This window comes from Trypanosoma melophagium (assembly GCF_022059095.1).
Source record: "Trypanosoma melophagium isolate St. Kilda chromosome Unknown ctg21segment0, whole genome shotgun sequence".
Taxonomy (NCBI): domain Eukaryota; phylum Euglenozoa; class Kinetoplastea; order Trypanosomatida; family Trypanosomatidae; genus Trypanosoma; species Trypanosoma melophagium.
This window is the reverse complement of record NW_027125151.1, coordinates 288,939-309,026: the sequence shown is the minus strand read 5'-3', so window position 1 is coordinate 309,026 and position 20,088 is coordinate 288,939. Positions and strand designations below refer to the sequence as shown.

Genomic DNA, 20,088 nt, shown 5'->3' with positions numbered 1-20,088 from the left:
AAGAAATATATAGATATATATAAGAAAGAAAGACTGTCTCTCTCTCTCTCTTTCTCTCTGTGTGAGTGTGTGATCATTGAAACACCAGTAAGGGATAAGTAAACGCAAAGAAATTCTTTTTTTTTTTTGAAGGACAAAATATAAAACAAAAATAAGTACGTACAGGAGAAAAAAATATAGTTTGTGGGAAATGCAAATAAAGAATTTCCACAACGTCATTGAATTTTTGTTTTTTTTTTTTATTTCGTCAGATTTCATGCTTTCTGATTAAAACACTATTTTTAGGGGGTTTTGTTTGTTTTCTCCTATTCCGTGGAGTACGTGAGCCGCAGTGCGATTGTACGTATATATATATATATATATATATATATATATATATATATATACGTCTTCACATGTTTGTAATTGTTAAAACACCCCTTTTCTTTTTGTTTTATCACTCTTAACCTGCAGTGTTTGATATTTATTTCATTCTCTTTATTTTTCTCTTTATTTTTTTACTATGAGAGAAACGAAATAATAACAATAATAATAATAATAATAATAATAATAATAATAATGTGAAGAGGGAAAGCGAAAATTTGGGTGTTACTAACACACGTGCGTGTATCATTTTTAAGATGTATGTGTATATGAATTTTTGTATTCCCTCGAATATATGTAAACAACTGCAATTAAGTTTGTTTGTTTGTTTTTTGTTTTTTTTTTTTTTTTTGATTCTTAATTGGTATTCACTGGGTTAAAATTCCTGTTTTCTGCAGCGTGGTACAGTCGACTGACACTTCAGTAAAAATACAAAGGAAAAAGAACACATAAATGAAAAGAAGAAAAAAAAGGAAGAAATGAATAAATAAATCAGAATGGTGTAATTCACGTATTCAGTTTGTTTATTTATTTTGTTTTTGTTTTTTGTTTTTTTTCCATAGTTGCTGTTTTATTTTTATTATTTATATCTACTTGCATCCTCTGATGGCCCTGTTTATGTCTATATGGTGTGAGGATCAGGCCTTTTTTTTCATTCTTTCTTTTTTCTGCGTGTGTTTCATTTCTTTGTGTTCTCGCATTGTCTCTGCGTTAGTTTGATTATTTATTTACTTATTTATTTATTTTAATTTTTTTTGTTTGTTTGTTTGATTTTGTCCCGATCACTGTGTATGGCTTGTGTATATCCTCCAACGCGACAGTAGAAGCAGAAGGGATATATTAAAACAAATAAAGTTATATATATATATATATATATATATATATATATATATATGTTTGTGTGTTCTTTGATACACATACATACGTAGATACTTAAACCATACAAGCAGATGACTATAACTCTATGTATAGTTATATTTAAATCACTATAGCTATAATAGAGAAATTCTCCAGAAAAAAAAAAAATAAAGAAAGAAAAAAACGAAGGGACAGTGTCTCTATTATAGCTTATCATTTCTGTAAGAAAAAAAAAATGAAAAGCATGGGGGTGATTGGAAAAATATACTCTGCAAAAGTCAGTCTCAGTGTGGATCCTACATTTTCTTTCTTTGTTTGTTTGTTTGTTTCCCTCGAAGATGTATGTAACGGATTTTTATTTTTTTTTGTTATTTTTGCTTTCGCTCTTTTCCGTTGTACGGCTTTTTGATTGATTAATTGATCTTTTTTTTATTTTTATTCTGTTATTATTTCTGTTTTTTTTTTATTTTTTATTACATGTTTTTCTTCCATCCACCGCTCTTGTTACTATCCCCTATTTAATCAGATAAAGAAAAAAATAAAATAAAATAATAAAAAAGAGAAAGAAAATATGATAGCTATGCATAGTAATCCTTTTTTTATTTAATTAAGTATTATTCCTTTATTTCTTTCTCTCTTTCTCTGTATATCAGTGTCTCTGTATATATATACATATATATATATATATATATTTATTTATTTATTTATTTATTTATTTATTTATTTACTTATTTATATTTATATTTATATGTATATGTATAATATTTTTATGTAAATTTATATTTCTATTACGTGTTTCCCACAAGAGACAGTGTTTTAAACACAAAGGGGGAAAAAACGGATATAATGAGGAGAGAAGAAAAAGAAAGAAAAGGAATATGTCCAATTTTATAACGGTGGTGAGAACAGAAAAAGGGGGATGTTTAAAATATAAATAAGGGGAAACACACAAATAGAAGTGGTGTGGAGTCAAAATATATAAATTGGGGTATATTTACAGAGAAAGGCATATATATATATATATAATAAATAATATTATATTATATTAGATACTTTCTCTCTGGGTGTATCTTGGTATATTATTTTTCTCGTATTTTTGACTCTTTATACCTCTCTAATTTGTGCCATCAAGTTGTTTCATTTGTAAATGTTGTAATTTTGTTTTTATTTGTTTTGATTTGATTATCCCTTTAAGAATAATGTATAACACTCAAAAAGAAAAAAAAAGAAAAACTTAGATTAAACGAGATAAACGAACTAAATCCAAGAATGGCAATGAAGGGTTCATTTATTTTCCCCCATGTTTTGTTCTGTTTTTTATCATTCTTTTATATCTATTTATTTGTCTGTTTGTTTCTTTGTTTCTCCTTCTATTTATCTGCCTTACTTCTGATGTGTTAATACTTATTGTGCACATCAGGGAATTACAGATCTCTCTGTCCCCTACACACATCATTATTATTGATATTATTATTATTATTATTATTATTATTATTATTATTGTTATTATTATTATTATTATTATTATTATTGTTATTATTATTATTATTATTATTATTATTATTATCTGCTCATCTATATTCCCATATGGATATAAATATATTTTTATTTCTTCTCTCTTCTTATTTCTCTCTCTCTCTCTCTCTCTCTATATATATATATATATATATATATATATATATATATATATATTCTCCTAATAGCACACAGCAAACACCAGTACCAACCAATCAACCAACCCACATCATCCCATTCCAACAACAAGTCCCCGATCCCCTCGCGCGTTGGAATACTCACCATCTCACCATACATAAATATATATATTTATATTTATATATTTATATATATATACTTCAAACAAACACTCCAAGCACCTCTGCACCTACACAACATGCGGGGGCACCAGCACCTTGGGGACCCGTCCCTCACGCAGAATCAAGGCAACGTCCTCGGCGACCGGCCGTGTGTGCGGCAGAGTCGATTGTACCGCGAGCACGTTGGCGGCAACGCAATGAAGGAACTGATGGGGCAGGACGGCCTCAAGTGGGACACGACCCGCACGCAAGGCGTCTACGCCGGGGGGAGGGCATTCGACCACAACGACAGGCAGGGAAATAATAATAACGAGCAGAAGGGGGCGGGCGGAGAAGAGGGGCAGAAGGAGGAGGAGGTGGTGATTGCGATAGATGACGTGGAGGAGAATCAGTCAACGCCAACACCGCAGCCGCAACAAAAGGAGGAACAACAAAAAGAGGAACAGGGGGCGCCGGTGGCGGGACGTACGTTCCGTCCGGGTGCGGGATACGCGAACCGACAGACGTATAACATCTTCACTGGAGAATAGATGGGTGTAATGTGTGTGTAAGATATATATATATATATATATATATATATATATGTATGATGTCTCGTAAAGAATGCCGAAACCGCCTCACGTAAGCCGTCAAGGAGAGCGATAGAAAAATGAGGAAAGTGATTCTAGTGAAGTCAATGTGTTGTAGACGTGACAAATTTGTATTTACCCCACATATAGTGAAAGAATAGGGACATGGAAGGAGATAAAGAGAATAATATCCTTTTTTTTTTGTTTTTTTATATATTCGTTTCTCTTTTTTCCCCCATATGTACATCCTTTTCTTTTACACATATTCATTCTCTCACCTCACACTTCACACGCTTTCTTCCACCACCTTCCTTCTACGCTTTCTTGTGTGCTTTTTTTTCTATCATTACTGTGTTTTTCCCCCTCTTTCATTCATATATATATATATATATATATTCACTTCAATCTCGATCTCAGCCTTTTTTGTACTGCATTTGGGACTGGGTGTAATGCAAACAGGCCTATTGCCACTACAAAACGGAAGAGAACAAAAAAAAAAATGCGCTGCGGTTATTAGAAATATATCACTACATGTACGTACACCAGTTCTGCAGGGATGTGTATGTATGCATACACTCATACTATTCGTTCACTAACGGTAGTAGTAAAAGTAGTGGGGGAGAAGAAGTAGAAGTAGAAGAAGAAAGTAATATCAAGGAAAAGAAAAAAAGAATGAAACAGATTAGAATATATAAAAAGAAAAAACGAAAAATAAAGAGAAGTAGATAAAACAAGAAATGGGAATTGTGAAAAAAAAAGAAAAAGAAAAGAGGAAAAGGATAAAGAACAGGTAAGAAAAAGATTGAGAAATAAAAAAAGATAACGAGTGATTAATACCATCCTTGATATCAGTTTCTTTTAGTTTTTCTTGATTTTTCTTCCTCTTCTTCGTTCTTCCTCCCCAAATCCCTTCTTTTTTTTTTCTTTTAATTTAATTTTCTCATTCCTTACATTTTTTTTCCTTCTTTATTTGTAGTCTCGTTAGTAGAAAAGAACAAACTAAAAAGAGTTTAAAACTATTTTTAACTTACTCGATTAGAGGTTTTTGTTTTTTTGTTTTTTGTTTTTCCTTCCAATCATCACATCTCACCCCCCGTCTTCGTGTCTGCAAACGCGCGATAAGAGCAGAGGTCTATTGTGTTCTTCTTATTCTTACTGCAGGTACAGTCATAAACTTATAACAATAATGAAAATAAGAAAAATAGCAATTGGAAAGGAAAAGTGCGGTAGTTGTAATGATGTTAATTGGTAATGTGTGGGAAATAGGGAAAAAAAAGTGAGGGAAAGGTATTAGTAACAGCGACTCCTAATGATACAACATATATATATATATATATATATATATATATATATATATATTTCTCGTTTTATTTCTATTTCTCTCCATACCCACATATATATATTTATTATACATACTATACAAATATTAATATTGATATATGTTGTATGTGTGTATATTATTATTTCAGGGTAAGGAGCAGAATGGAAAAAGAGAGAAGTTTCCGTTATCACGTACTTAAGTGTGCTTTAATTCTTTTGCTTTACTGTTTTTTCCCTTTTTTCCCCCTAACTGCCGAGACAGGAGTAAAGAATGGGGAAGTTCATTAAAAAACCTGAGCTCACGCTTGTGTGATTGGGTTTATATATATATATTTGTGCTCCCTCTTTCTTTTCTCTGTGTGCGAGGGAGTCTGTGAGTGTGTGTGTGTCTATTCCATTATTATTATTATTATTATTATTATTATTATTATTATTATTATTATTATTATTATCTTTATTTTGATCTCTGAATATTCCTTTTTTTTTCATTCCTACTTCTACAGTCTGTGGCAACGAACACCACAGGAATCTTTTCTCTTCTTTTATTTCTTCCCATTGATATATATATATATATATATATATATATATATGCCCACCATTAGTCACAGGAACTTTATAAACAAACATACACAAATAAAGCAAGAAGGAAGGAACAAAAAAAATTATATAAATACATATTTTTTTCCTTGTAATCATTCCTTCACATATACAAAAGAAAATGATAGAAACAAATGATATTGTCTATTGCGATGCCTTTATGTGTGCCGCACTGCAAGAAGCCCGATTGGCCCTTTCTGAAGGCGAAGTGCCGGTTGGTTGTGTGGTAGTCCCAGTGGAGGCCTCCTGTACGGCCAACGCACAACTCACATATAATTTAAATAATTTTAATAATAATAATAATAATAATAATAATAATAATAATAATAATAATAATAATAATAATAATAATAATAAAGAAGATTATGAAAGAGTCGAAGCATTGATTGTAGCACGGGGACGGAATGCGACGAATAAGAAACATCACGCATTGGCGCATGCAGAGTTTATTGCTATAGAAGCACTACAAACTGCAATAAGGACAGAAACAAGTAAAGAAGAAGAAATTCCTGCTAATCTCTCTGGATATGTATTATATGTTGTGGTTGAACCATGTATTATGTGTGCCGCAATGTTATTATATAATCGTATTCGAAAGGTATTCTTTGGCTGCGGTAATCCACGATTTGGTGGAAACGGGACAGTGGTTTCAGTTCATACATCTATGTCTACTGGTACGATTAATCGTAATAATAATAATAATAATAATAATAATATGATTAGTGCACTTGGGTATGAGAGTTGTGGGGGTTATCGTGCAGATGAGGCAGTACAACTGTTGCAGGAATTTTACCGTCATGAAAATGTAAATGCGCCGGGGCATAAGCGAAAGCGCAAGGAACCGTATTTAAAAGAATAAATAATGATTGGAGATTTGGATAAAAATTATCTACATATCAATTAATTGATTTATATCTATCTATCGTTATCCCTTATAACGCGTGGACGTTTAAAGAAGTCAAGTGTATAGTTTTCTCTCCTGTTTTTTGTGTCGAGAGACTTTTGTTTCATTTATTTATTTTTCTTTTATCTATTTATCTATTTCTTTCTTTTATATATATATATATATACCAATCTGTCTGTGTGTGTCTGATGTAAACACATATTACCTTCTTTTTCTTCTGTCTTCTTCTGTTTATTTATTTAAATAGGAACTTGTACCGGCCGTGTGTGGTGGTGGAAGTTGGGAAGAAATAATAACAAGCCAAAAGTTTAGAGAAAATAGAATCGACATTTCTCCCCCATCGGCTTTCTCCTCTACCGAAGAGGAGGGAAATTAAGTTAAACCGTCCAAATAAAAACAAAGAAAAAGAGAGGGAGAAGGGGAGAAGGGGAGAAGGCAAATAGCAACAGCTAAAAAAAAAGAAGAATAAAGAAAAATAATAATAATAATAATAATAATAATAATAATAATAATAATAATAATAATAATAATAATAATAATAATAATAATAATAATAATAATAATAATAATAATAATAAATATATATAATTATAATTATAACAAAACACCGCAAATTAAAATGGAATTTAGTAGAATATTGAAAGGAATTGGAAAAGCCATTCTGCTTGTGTTGCTCCTGTGGTTCTTCTTCGCCACAGTGCGCTTCACATGCTGCGGGGCATTTCTTGCCTCCAGTCCAGATGTACCGGGCACTATTCCATTCACTGAGGCATACTGGGATCAGGTGCGGGTGTGTTTAAATCGATACTAAAGGAGAGAAAGCAAAATTGTGAATAACTGCTCTATTTCTTTTATTATTATTATTATTATTATTATTATTATTATGATTTGATGTGATGATGTCTGCTTCTTTGTGTTTTGGGCTGTTTCTGCATTCTGATTTAATCATAACTTTCTCTTTTCTTATGATCTAATCTGCTTAGATAGAGAGAGAGAGGAAAGAGAAAGGTTACATTCCTTTATTTATGCCATTCCCCTTATTTCACTGTGTATTTTATTTTTCTTGTAGAGATTTTGTTTACCCGTTGTTTCCTTCTTAGACTTATGTTGAAATGCTTTTTTTTTCTTCTGTACTTCTGATTGTTATTCTTTAAATATTGAGTTGTTTCTCAGTTTGTGCTTTCTAACAGCGTCGATAGCATAAATCAAAGAAGACAGAATACGCATTAGTGAATGTGAAACATTAAGCGGATAATTGATATATATATATATATATATATATATATATATATATATATATTCAATAACTTGAGGATGTAAAGAATCTGGTTGTTGTAGTTCTTGTTACTTCCTTTTTTTGTTGTTCTTGACTCCGTTGATTACATGTATTAATTCGATAACAATGAATAGAGTCGTTATTCTTTATTTATTTTATTGTTTCTTTCTCTGCTTCCTTACTATTCTATTTCTCTCGCAGCAAGAAGAAAGGCGGCGAAGATAACGAGTAACTACTACGCATAAAAGCATACCGTTTACATTAAACGGAGTGTACAACTAATTTATATATATATATATATATATATATATATATAAAGATAAGAGAGAGAGAGAAAAGGGGAAAAAAATATATAATACAAAGCTATTTGTAAATATGTCTCGGGTTCGTATTCTTCATCTTCCTCGTGATTGTACTGAGGAACAACTGCGGCGTCATATTATATTCTCTCTTCCCCCATCCGCCCCACATATTGAGATCACAGACTGCGTGATTAAACGATCCGACCCTAATCGTGGGGGAAATGGTGTTATTCGTATGGCTTTTATGGGTTTTCGCACTGCCGCCAGTGGACAATTTGTTGTGCGGCACTTCAACGGTACGTACTTTGGCAGTGCGAAGCTGCGAGTGGAAGTCGCAAAGGGACTTGGGGAAGTTGGAATTACAACAAATATGAAAAAAAAGATGGAAGCCTCTCAGCAACACGAACAATTATCGAAGGAAGGAGGAAAGGGTGGAGATAATAATAATAATAATGTGAGTGGGGCGGTAAAGCGTAGTCGAGATGCGGCACAGGGAGATTTAACAACAACAACAACAACAACAACAACAACAAAAAGAAGAAGTGACGAAAAAGAAAAAGATAATGATGATGATGAAGAAAAGAATGCCCAAGCACGCCGTAGAAAAGAACGTTTAGATGAATTTATCACAGAGCGTACAAAGGCCACATCTGGGCCAACATGGGCGTCGGAGGTGTTGTTGCCGGAATCTGCTAATGTGAATATAGATCCAACAGGGGATACGATGTTAGGAACGAATCAACTATCAAAGGAAGAAGAAGAACAGAAAGAACAAGAAGAATTAGAAGATCCAGAAGAAGCTGAACGACGTGCATTGGAGCGACAACAGGCATTAGGGGAAGTAAGCGATATGGATTTTTTAGCCTCATTGACGAATAAAAACGATAGTACGAATCAAGATATGAAACACACAGAGGGTAAAGAGGGTGAGAAGGATGAAAAATCAAAGGAAGAAGAAGAAAATGAAGAAAAAGAACAACAACAACAACAACAACAACGATGTCCATTGACATCTTCTTCAGTGGTAGATGAACAGGAGGCTATTGTGTATGAAAGTCGTCGAGTACGCATTGGCAATATTCCCTTTATCGCTACTGAAGATGATGTGAAACAGTTTGCTTCTTCACTGGTAGGTCCTGTGGAGTCTGTGCATATTCCACTCACACGTGACACCCGCCAAAGTAAAGGTGCCGCATTTGTTAAATTCCACCGAGTGGATGACGCTATACGTGCATTAACATTATGTCGTGGAGCTGTTTTTATGGGCCGTTTATTACGTGTCAGCGCGGCTGAAGACGATCCCTACACAAAGAAATTAGAAGAGGGCCATAGTGGTAGTGGTGGTATGGGATTAGCCGGGAGTAGTGAGTTCAAGCGGCAGAAAGAACAAAAACAACGTCATAATGAGAATGGCGGGGCAATGGCGTGGAGTTCTACATATATGAGCAGTCACGCCGCCGTTGAAACTGTCGCCAAACGAATTGGTGTAACGGCAAATTCTGTTGTTTCTGTTGAGGCTCGTGGGGCTGCGGTGCGTGCGGCGATTGCTGAGGCGTACTTAACAACAGAGATTCAACGGGTCTTGGGGGATGAGGGAATTGACTTTGGTTTGCTTGAGAATGCCCAGCAGAACTTGCTCAAGACACGCAGTAATACGACAATTCTTGTAAAGAATATTCCAGCAGCCACAACGGGAGATGATGCGGCGGAGTTGACAAAGATGTTTCTTCGCTATGGTGCACTAGAGACAACGGCATTTCCCTCTGCTGGTACCTTTGCGTTATTTCGATACGTTCACCAACAGGATGCACGTGTGGCTTTTCAACGGCTTTCATATAAGTTGTTTAAGAATTCCCCACTCTTCTTGGAGTGGGCACCTATTGGCGCCATCACAGATGATACCGATAGCAATGATGAAGATGATAATAAGAATAATAATAATAATGACGCGGATGAGGATCTGCCAAGCGGGAAAGCTGCCTTTGCTCCAGTCTTAACACTATTCATCACAAATATTCCTTTCACATCTCAAAAGGAGGAGTTTTATACTTTTATGCTGGATGCCTGTCCGAGACTCGCCAAGGCGCCTGAAAAGCACGTGGAACGATTGGCCTTTGAAAAAGATAAGGGACGTGCATTTCTTACACTACGTGAGCAAAGTACATTTAAATATGTACTACAGCGGCTTAATGGGAAAAACTTTGCCGGACGAACACTTGCTTGTGTGGCGTGTAAACACACAGCCGCAGCCCTGGCAGCGAAAACAACATCTCTGCCTTCACTATCAGGTACGAAATCTACAGTTAATGAGGATGAAGAGGATGTGGCAAAGGTAACGGCGGTTATTGCCCGCAGAGGAACGGCAAACACAAACACATCGTCATCGCATGGAATTCATGTGCCGGCTGGTTGTGATCCACTTAAGTTAGTAGTGAAGAATGTGCCCTTTGAGGCTACGGAGCGGGATATACGAGATCTCTTCTCAGCGTTCAGTGAGGTTCGCAGTGTGCGTTTGCCTCGTAAAAGTCATCGGTTCTCGACACATCGTGAGAATAATCACCGTGGTTTTGCATTTGTGGAGTTTTTATCTGAAGAAGAAGCGAAACGGGCGATGGAAACACTTAAAGCAACCCATTTGTACGGTAGACACTTGGTGTTACAATACGCGAAGCTGGATGAACGGTAATATGTGTATCAAGATGTGTTTACATTGTATTAAAGTAATATTTTTTTCCTCTATTTGGATCCTTATTGTTGTTCTGTGTCTGTTCTTATTACCTTCATATACCATGAAGGGGAAGAACTTGTGAACTACTTCATACTCTTTGTTACTATATGTATTGTTTTTTTTTCTCATGTTTCCCTACATTTTTCCCCATGCCGGTTAAAGATACGATTAAGAGCAAGTGGATAATAAAGGTATGAAGTGAAGCATATATATATATATATATATATATAAGTATGTTAATTCCAACAACAACAATAATAATAATAATAATAATAATAATAATAGCAATAATGATAATAATAAGAAGTTTTGCTCTTATAGAAGAAAACCTACCATTGATACTTTTGTATTTTTGTTATTCTTGTATCTTCTTTCTCTGTGTATTTTTCTTCTATTTTTGTGTTCTTTCTTATATTTCTTGTGATTTACCCAAGTAAAATAGAGAAACTCACCTGAAACATAAGAGACATTTTTAATAAAAGAAGAAAAAAAGAGCTGGAAATAGAGGGACTAAAATCCCACGGTACAAAAGGCTCGAATAAGAAAGAAGAAAAGGGAGTGTATTATATTATCCGAGAAAGGATTTAGGAGCTGTCAGAGCAACGAGAAGAAAATCAGAGATAAAGAATAAATACAAAAAAAAGTATTACTAGTGAGGAACAAGAAAAAGAACAAGAATAATAATGAACAATAACACGGTGGCTCTTTCCGTTGTGGAAGATCTTATTCACTGGCCACTCCCTCCTGCAGACCCTACGGACTCTTCTGCAACTACTGGTACTAATACCGATAATAATAATAATAATAATAATGATAGTACGACTACGGCAAATCAAACTGCTGCTAATATAACTTCCTTTGATGCATTACTCTCTGCAGGAGCCGCAGAGGAATTAGATGAGGAACCACGAGAACGACAGTTATTACGATATGATGCCGTACGACGTTTACCGGCGTTAGTGCGGGTTATGGGATCCCAGTGGGTCAAGATGGAAGTTATTCCTTATATGCTGCGATGTATAGAAGAGGAAGATGCGGAATTGAGTTTTGCGACTGGTATGGCGCTTATTGATCTCGCCACAGGACCTGTGGTGACTTCCTCTCAATTACAACAGTCTTCGCCGTCTCCTGTAGTGTCTGAAATGCGTACAGAGAGACTTTTTCTGGATATTACGCGTCCTCTTTCATTAACTAATTTTTTACCTGTATTGGTACGTATGAGTGCCTCTGCAGATGCTGGGGTGCGACTTTTTCTTGTAGAAGTTGTTATTCCAACACTCTTCTTTGGTGTATCACTAGAGCGTACGATAGACTTGCGTGATTGGGAGTCAAAATACCTCAAATTGCGATCACGTGATGGAGATGAAAATGAAACCGGTGAAGTATCAAAGGTAACGTTTGATGTGAATAATGCTAGTGGAGTTCATGCTACTACAGGTAATAGCAATAATGGTAGAAGTACGACATTTGATCATCGACGACCAGTCACAAGTAGTGGAAGCGTCGGTGTGGGAATGCAACAGCATGATAACAATAGTACTGCTACTACGAATACTAATAGTAATACTGCTACTGGTCGTAGAGGTAATAGTAGTAATAGTTCTGGTGGTGGTGGTGGAGTTAATCCTGCTTTGTGGGATCCTTTTCAGATAAATCTTTATGCAAACCGAATACGCAGTGCTATTGCTACTTATCTACGTGATGTTGTATCGGATAGTAGTAATAGTAGTGAATCTGATGGGAAATCTGGGCCAATGATGGCAATGTATGGTAAATCCATTGGACCAAGTGATTACATAAATAACCGAGATCGACGTGAGGCATTTCGTGCAAGATGGAATCTATTAGTAGGACTGATAGAATCTATGCTTAAATCTGAGTATGCCACAACAGTGAGTACTGGGGTGGAATGTATTAGTAATATATTTTCATGCATTTCATGGGTTACGAATGCAGAAAAGTATCAAGAAACTGTACAAAAAACATCTTTAGTTAGATCCATAGAAGAACTTGTATCCTTTACATTTACTGCAACAAGAAATCATGTTGGTCGTGTAATTCGAAGTGGAGCAGAGAAACCTTGTGAAGATTTAATGATGCTTCTCTTTGATCATCACTTATTAATTGAAAATGCTATTTCTTCATCACCAACATCAACAGGAACAACTGCAGGGACTATTGCATTGGGATCTGGTGGTCTTAGTGTAGCCGCACGTGAAGTGTGGGATCTTTGTTTAACTGGTAGTACACCAGTAATGCATCGACTAGTGCGAGTGAGTCTATTACGTTCTTTACCGCAACTTATTAACTGGTCAACTGATGCTGCTGTACTTAATGTAGAGAGAACATCAATTGCAGTAGTAGCATCTGGAGAATCTCTAGGAGGTTTAAGTTTTTTTTCTGTTTGTCACATCTTTACAAAGGCACTTACCCCTCCAGTTAGTCATCTTGGGAAATATGGACGTGATGTCGATGACGATGAGAGTAACAGTACTAGTAACAGCTTGGCAGATGATAAAGGTGAAACCTATCATAATAATAATAATAATAATAATAATAATAATAATGAAAATGCAGTAACTGTTGGTACCTCATTAATCTTTGAAAGTGATGTATGCCATGACTTTGGTGTAGCAGAGGCCGTTCTTGATGGTGTACAGTACTTATTTGATGAGCTTTTACATCCACACACTGTGGAAGAGTTTCTGCGATCTTCACATCGTCGTCAACGTCTAGATCAACTCACCAAACTCTATAGTGAGTGTGTTGTTCATAGTGTTACCTTACCATCATGGCGTACCCGTTGGCTCACCACACAACGTTTACCGCAACTCACCACAACCTTTATGTTATTACTTAACAGTCTGGGTTGTCACAGGAGTGTGGATGGATCAATGTTAATAGAATCCACTGTAGTACGGTTATGTACACTACATATAGAACAGTGGTCATCCTCAGACAGTGGTGATGGTTGTTTAAAGGAACTTGTAAATGATGAAGAAGAGGAAGTGCGTAGTGTAGCCGCATTATGTGCAGCACGTGTATTTTGTGCATTAGGACAAGGTATGTTTCGCCTTGTTTTCCCTAATGGTGTAGTGATGGATATGAAATCGCAACAAGGACAAATAGGAGGAGGAACTAATAATAGCAATAGTAATAGTAATAGTGATAATACAAGAACGACAGCATCATCATGTGCGGCGGTAGGATCATTAAGTGGTGGACATGTTGATCCAAACACGATGGGAAACTTACATCATCATGATACAACAATGAGGAGTTCTAGTAATAATACTAATAATAATAATAATAATAATAATAATAATAATAATAATAATAATAATAATAATCGTAGTAGTTCTAAACAAAATAAGTATGCCTCTCCCATGGATGCCCATCCCTTACTTTCTGTGAGTACATTAATGAAACATCTTCCCAATCTCCTTGATGCCATTCTCTCCTGTTGTTTAACTTTACTACGGGATTCGGACGAACGTGTACGGGCGGGTGCTGCCGCCGGACTCTCCGCTCTTGCTCGTACACTAAGTACAATGATCACCGCATGTGATCTACATATACATGATATTGGTAAAACCACATGGCTGCGCTATCTCGATCAAACTACCGCTTCTCTCATGACTTTACTAAATGATAACAGTCCCACAGTGCAGTTAGCCCTCGTATCGGAGTTCGCCGCTCTTCTCACAAGTACGGCCGCCGGTGCCGGCAGACAAGTGGATGAGGCCACACAAGTGCGAGAAGGGGCGTTAGTGGCGTGTCTGCAGAGTCTCGCCCAACATGAAATATGGCGCTATCGTGCACGATATGCGACTTTATTATCAGAGATGTGTGTGAAGTTTCTCGCGCCGAGTTCATTAGCGGCGGCTGAGGCGGTGGCACCGAGACGACATGCCGTTGATAATCATCATAATCATAATAGTCATACATTAGAAGTAAGTCTGCGTGAGAGTAGTGTGACTGGTGGGCGGCCGAGTGGGGTGGTGTTGGCGGAGGATGTGGTGAACCCACTGCGTCAATTTGCAAAGAGGAAATTACTGCCATTGCTCGTAGATGTGTTGTTTGATAAAGTAAAGGCAGTGCGGGATAGTGCATTAGATTCATTACAACGGATGTGTGATCGACTTTCGGCGGTGCGTCTGCAGTTAATGAATGCCTCGCCTCATAATAATTATAATAATAAGCATTATTATCGTATGAGTAGTATTGGTAACAGTGCTTTTACAGGGAGTATAGGTAGTGGGAATAGTGGAATTGGTACAACTAGTAACAATAGTAGCAATACTAATAATATGAAAAGTACTAGTGGAGTAAAGTATCATGAAGATGATGTATTTATCAATGATACACTCTGGCCACTTATTATTAACTCTCCTAAAGCCATGGCTACATATCTTAGTAGAAGTTCACTACTCCGCATTGCAATTCGTTTGGGTGTTGATAAGGAATCTATTTTACTTCCATTACTTGATCAACTTGGTCATGACGCCGTACTTAATGTACGTCTTGTTGTGGCCAAAGAGCTATATGGCATTCTCGCTGTTTCCTCTAATACAACTTGTACAACACCCATCGTTTCTGGATCCTCATTTCTATCAAGGGAAGGAATACCGAAAGTTACATTTACGCCACAAGAGAAAAATGGTGTGGTGTTGCAGTTATTACGACTTCTTGTAGAAGACAAGTCGGCAGATGTGCGGGATGAAGCGGCCAAGGCATTAACGCTTTGCTTCTGATCAAGATATTATTATCTTTCTCTTTTTCTTTTTTTGTTTACGGATTCATTTGATTTTGGCTGTTAGTTATTGTTTGCTTCAGTATGTTTATCTCTGTAATATATAATGTGTGTTGTTAAAAATAATTTTAACTACTATGACGCTAATTCCTTCTCTCTCTCTCTCTCTCTCTCTTTCTTTCTTTCACTCTCTCTCTCCATATATATATATTACCTTCCATAAGATATGAATAGGTGTGAGATTGACACAAGGGGTACAAACCCAATTAAAAGACGCATTCACACACAAATACATACACAAACGAAACAAAAGAGGATATAAGTCTATTATATTTCGTTGTTGTTGTGTTTTTTTTTTTTTTTTCAGATAGATCCATCATCATCAACATCATTAACAATAACAATAATAAGAAAAATGTTAGAACAACGTGTGAAGTTCATAGAACAGCGGGCAGCCGCTATGGAAAGTGCTATTATGGTCGCTATGCAAGAAGTAGACGCCACTCGTGCCGCAATAACAGAACGCATGAATGAACTTCAACGAACAGGAGGAAGACTCACCGTATCCACATCTCAACATGATGGCCCATACAAAGATATGGATAGAAATAATAATAATAATAATAATAATAATAATAATAATAATAATAATAATAATAATAATAATAATAATAATAATACAACTAATCGATTAATCACACCACACTTTGTTCCGGATAATACCAGACAATTCACTCCTGTACGTATTGGTGTACCATCCACAACAAGAGCAAATACAACAAACAATACAAATACTACTATTACTACTATTGGAGAAGGAAGAATGGAAGGAACATCTGTGCGTCCATGTCGCAGTCCAAGTGGATTTGCTGGACTTAATTATAGCGCTGCAGTGCGAAGTACTCCAGGTGTTGCGAACGCTTCTGTGAATGGAACCTTTGATCCTCTTGCTGGTGTATTTGATTAGTAATAAGTAATATTATATATATATATATATATATATATTGTGCGTGCTGTGGGGTGGTCCAATTCTTTATGCAACCCGTATCACTCTATCCTAGTTGAAAGGAAGGAGTGAAGGAAAGAGGAAAAATATCAAAACGGAAGTTTGTTCACTAAAAGTCTAAAATATACTTTGTAAACTCCTTTCTTTTTATTTATTTTTATTTTTTTTTTTCCTTTTCTTGGGGTTTCCTTACTATTATTTTTTTTTTCGTCTGTGTGTGTGTCTCTGTCTAGTTGTATCAATTTATTGAACTCTCTGAAGTGTTACTATTTGTACAAATATAAATATAGTTGTATTTATCGTTGCTTCCATTTTATTACTCCTTGTATTTTTTTTTTCTATCAATCTATATTTGTTGAACCATCTGAAATAATTCCTTTTTCTCTGTCTATATATAATATATGTATTATAATCCCTGTAAATTATCTAATCTTTTTTGTTTTTCCTTCTTTGGGTCTCTTTTCGTACGCTTCACTATTTTCTGTTCTCTACGGTGTGGGTGGAATTGTCAGCGGGGCGCTGTAGAGAATCACACTGCCACATAAGTAAATAGATTTAAATACATCCAGAAAAGTATTTGTATATATATATATATATATATATATATATATATTAGTTACATATACTTTTGTATCTACACAGAAAGAAACAAAAATAAATAAAAAAAGGAAAAGGGTAACAGTACGTTATCTATACTTAAGAAGACAAATAAATAAAAAACAACAAGAAGAAGAAGGAAATAAAAAATAAGAAAAAAATCCAACCTCATGTTACGTCTCCGCTGTTCTCTCAGTGCCAATCTTCTCACATTTCAACGTGAGGCACTTGTTCGTCGACATGGACGTGTTTCCATGCGGCCTGTCGGATACGCCTTGCATGTACCAACGCGTTTGTTTCACGGTCAGTCGGCATTTATGTTGTCAACATTAGTGACTCAGCGGCGTTGTGTACGTGTGCGTGGGAATAGCAGCGCGAAGGATCACAGTAATACTGAAGAACAAAAAGAAGAAGAAGAACAAGAACAACAAACAGGTGGGAAGAAAGAGAATAATGATAAGACGGCACCTCCTAAAGGATTTCGGGGACATTTACAGGGATTGAAAGAAGATTATGTTCGTTTTCCAGATATTTATAATAGCGCTAATGCGCTTAATTTTATTCTCTTTACGGTTTTCTGTCTCTGTAGTACAGGCAGTAATGTGGAGGAGAAGTGGTGGATGGATAATTGGGGTATTGATGCAAGTTTTGCCCCACTTGCATGGGGATTACACTCATTATTAATGAATAACTTTCTCTCCATGACATTTGCCATGATGTTACTACACACAATGTGCCACAGTGTACTTCCTACTATTGGTTCTCGTGGTCTTATGATTTACTGTGGTGCCACAGCTGTTATCTCTGGATTTGTGATTTGGCTTGGAAACTACTTGACAAATAATACAAAGGAAAAGCAGTTTGGTCCATGGGATATTGTGGCTGCGTTGTTTGTTATGCAGTACTTACATCAGGGATTTACACCTATTCAAATTCTAAACAGTTTCAATGGTTGGGTGCGGTATGCCTGTTGGGTTGGGGCAGTGTGTATTATGTACTTTGATTGGCAGCCAACAGTTGTGGGTACGGCGGTAGGACTTGCGTTGTGTAAAGGTCATCCAAAGTTTCGCGTAACGAGCAAGGTGTAAAGATATAAATAAATAAAATATATTTATTATGAAGATTGTGTAGTTGACATTCAGCTTTTTTTTTTGTACATCTGTGTTTGTTTGTTGTTGTTCTTTTTTTTTTTTTTTGTGTGTGTGTGCGTGTGTGCGTGTGATGGCGTATCTGAAGAGGACATATTACTTTTAACATTTTAACGTAAGGAAGCATGAGCAACAGAAAAAAGGACGAAACACACACGAGAAAAAGAAAAAGAAAGAAAAGTTTAACAAGATGAAAGTGTAAAGATAGATTGCATATTCATAAGATTTCTTTTTTCCCCCTTTTCTTGTATTCAAATTCTCTTGTTTATTAGAACCGTATTAAGTATCTTTTAATCTCACTAATAATAATCTATTTTACACATAGATTATAGTTTCATAGAAAGAAAAAAATGATAACAGAGGGACTCTTCACAGCACTTGTACGACAGACATGGAGTAATCCGGCGGCCTTACGTAGTGATGATGGTGGTGGAGTGGATGCCACTTACTACAATCAGCAACAACAGCAAGAGGAACAACGAAGGCAAACACCATCTAATGTCAATCGAAGTACTCGATCTCCCACAACGGCTATGAGTCATGGTAATATTATGCCGGCCCCACCCTCCTATTCTCCGTTAGATCATCCTACACTCTTAATGGCATACTATGAGGCCAGTTGTAATGCCCTCTTGCGATATCACTATGATATTCCTATATTACAACCACGAACGACATACCGACTGCCACGGCGAACATCTCCCGCCTCTGTGAGCCATTCCCGTGCACGACCACCACGTCACTCGGGTCGAAATAGTGATATGCGGACGGGAGTGATTCATCGCAGTTCCCCGCCGTATATGCATTTACGCCGGGATCGAGTTCCCTCCGTGTCTCCCGCCGTTGGGGCGGCCACCTCCGCAGATGTGGCCTATCGTGCAGGGCGATACACAGATTTGCATGGAAGCTCCAACCCGAGAGGCACCACAGTGGAACACGCAAGTGGGAGTTGGGAATATACCGAGGATGTTGGAGACGAGGATGTGGATGTAAATACGGCGGGTGGTGTTGTGTTTGTGGAGGGGCGTCCCTCCTGGTCCCCGCGGCAGATGCGGTATAGAGAAACCTCCAGCAGCAGTCATCCTCACCGCCACTATGGGAGTGGACCACGTGGGAGTTCCAGTATGCCGTTTGATCGACTTAACTACGGTGGATTTGGCGAGGATGAGGAGGAAGAAGAAGGAATAGACGGAGGAAGAGGAGGAATTAATATGGATGATGATGATGATAATGAAAGTGTGGATGTGGTGCCAGAAAGTCGGCGAACGGTACGACTGGAATCACGGCCAATGGTGCATCATCATCATCATCATCATCATCATCATCATCACTATCAGTATCCATCGCGTCATTCATCTCATCAACATCATGCGCATTATCATAATCAGCATCATCATCACGGTGGGCCGCTAGATGTGGCATCAATGTGGACTACAGCACAGAGAAGCAGTAGTAGTAGAGGGAGTGGTGAGGGTGGTGTTGTGACGTATGAATGGCGAGAAGGGGAAGAAGATGATGAATTACTGGCATCACCAGATAATGATTTACATACCACACTACGTGGTGAGGGTGGTGTTTAGTGGGTGAGATATATAGATATAGATACAATATATATATATATATATATATATATATATATATAAAGAATGAGCGAAAGTGAAAGTGAATTGGTGGTTGAATAACAGAGATAGATAGAGAGAGAATGTGTGTGTGTGTGTGTCTTGATAACGATATTGCCGCGGTATTCCTCTTATAGCTTCTGCTATTGCGGCTGCTAGTAGTAGTAGTAGTAGTAGTAGTAGTAGTAGTAGTAGTAGTAGTAGTAGTAGAGGTAATTATAGAGACGAAGATGA

The 20,088-nt window shown here is 36.5% G+C and overlaps 7 protein-coding genes across 7 annotated transcripts; all 7 read left to right on the top strand.

Annotated features, from left to right (window-relative positions):
- Positions 1-3,112: 3,112 nt before the first annotated feature.
- LSM04_006148 (uncharacterized protein) lies at positions 3,113-3,565 on the top strand (the record flags this gene model as incomplete). The annotated part of the gene is made up of 1 exon (XM_067330963.1): positions 3,113-3,565. One exon carries the CDS (start codon positions 3,113-3,115, stop codon positions 3,563-3,565), a length of 453 nt encoding a protein of 150 aa, XP_067191985.1.
- A 2,077-nt stretch (positions 3,566-5,642) lies between these two features.
- Positions 5,643-6,380, top strand: LSM04_008415 (Cytidine and deoxycytidylate deaminase domain; the record flags this gene model as incomplete). Its single annotated transcript, XM_067330962.1, has 1 exon — positions 5,643-6,380. The coding sequence occupies one exon, from the start codon at positions 5,643-5,645 to the stop codon at positions 6,378-6,380; it is 738 nt and encodes a 245-aa protein (XP_067192027.1).
- Positions 6,381-8,076: 1,696 nt separating this feature from the next.
- LSM04_002691 (RNA recognition motif domain) lies at positions 8,077-10,689 on the top strand (the record flags this gene model as incomplete). The annotated part of the gene is made up of 1 exon (XM_067330961.1): positions 8,077-10,689. The coding sequence occupies one exon, from the start codon at positions 8,077-8,079 to the stop codon at positions 10,687-10,689; it is 2,613 nt and encodes an 870-aa protein (XP_067191912.1).
- Positions 10,690-11,414: 725 nt separating this feature from the next.
- On the top strand, positions 11,415-15,485 carry LSM04_008468 (uncharacterized protein; the record flags this gene model as incomplete). Its single annotated transcript, XM_067330960.1, has 1 exon — positions 11,415-15,485. The coding sequence occupies one exon, from the start codon at positions 11,415-11,417 to the stop codon at positions 15,483-15,485; it is 4,071 nt and encodes a 1,356-aa protein (XP_067192029.1).
- Positions 15,486-15,899: 414 nt separating this feature from the next.
- Positions 15,900-16,451, top strand: LSM04_007530 (uncharacterized protein; the record flags this gene model as incomplete). Its single annotated transcript, XM_067330959.1, has 1 exon — positions 15,900-16,451. The coding sequence occupies one exon, from the start codon at positions 15,900-15,902 to the stop codon at positions 16,449-16,451; it is 552 nt and encodes a 183-aa protein (XP_067192014.1).
- An 806-nt stretch (positions 16,452-17,257) lies between these two features.
- Positions 17,258-18,175, top strand: LSM04_001429 (uncharacterized protein; the record flags this gene model as incomplete). The annotated part of the gene is made up of 1 exon (XM_067330958.1): positions 17,258-18,175. One exon carries the CDS (start codon positions 17,258-17,260, stop codon positions 18,173-18,175), a length of 918 nt encoding a protein of 305 aa, XP_067191892.1.
- Positions 18,176-18,585: 410 nt separating this feature from the next.
- On the top strand, positions 18,586-19,815 carry LSM04_003835 (uncharacterized protein; the record flags this gene model as incomplete). The annotated part of the gene is made up of 1 exon (XM_067330957.1): positions 18,586-19,815. The coding sequence occupies one exon, from the start codon at positions 18,586-18,588 to the stop codon at positions 19,813-19,815; it is 1,230 nt and encodes a 409-aa protein (XP_067191936.1).
- Between the last annotated feature and the right edge of the window lie 273 nt (positions 19,816-20,088).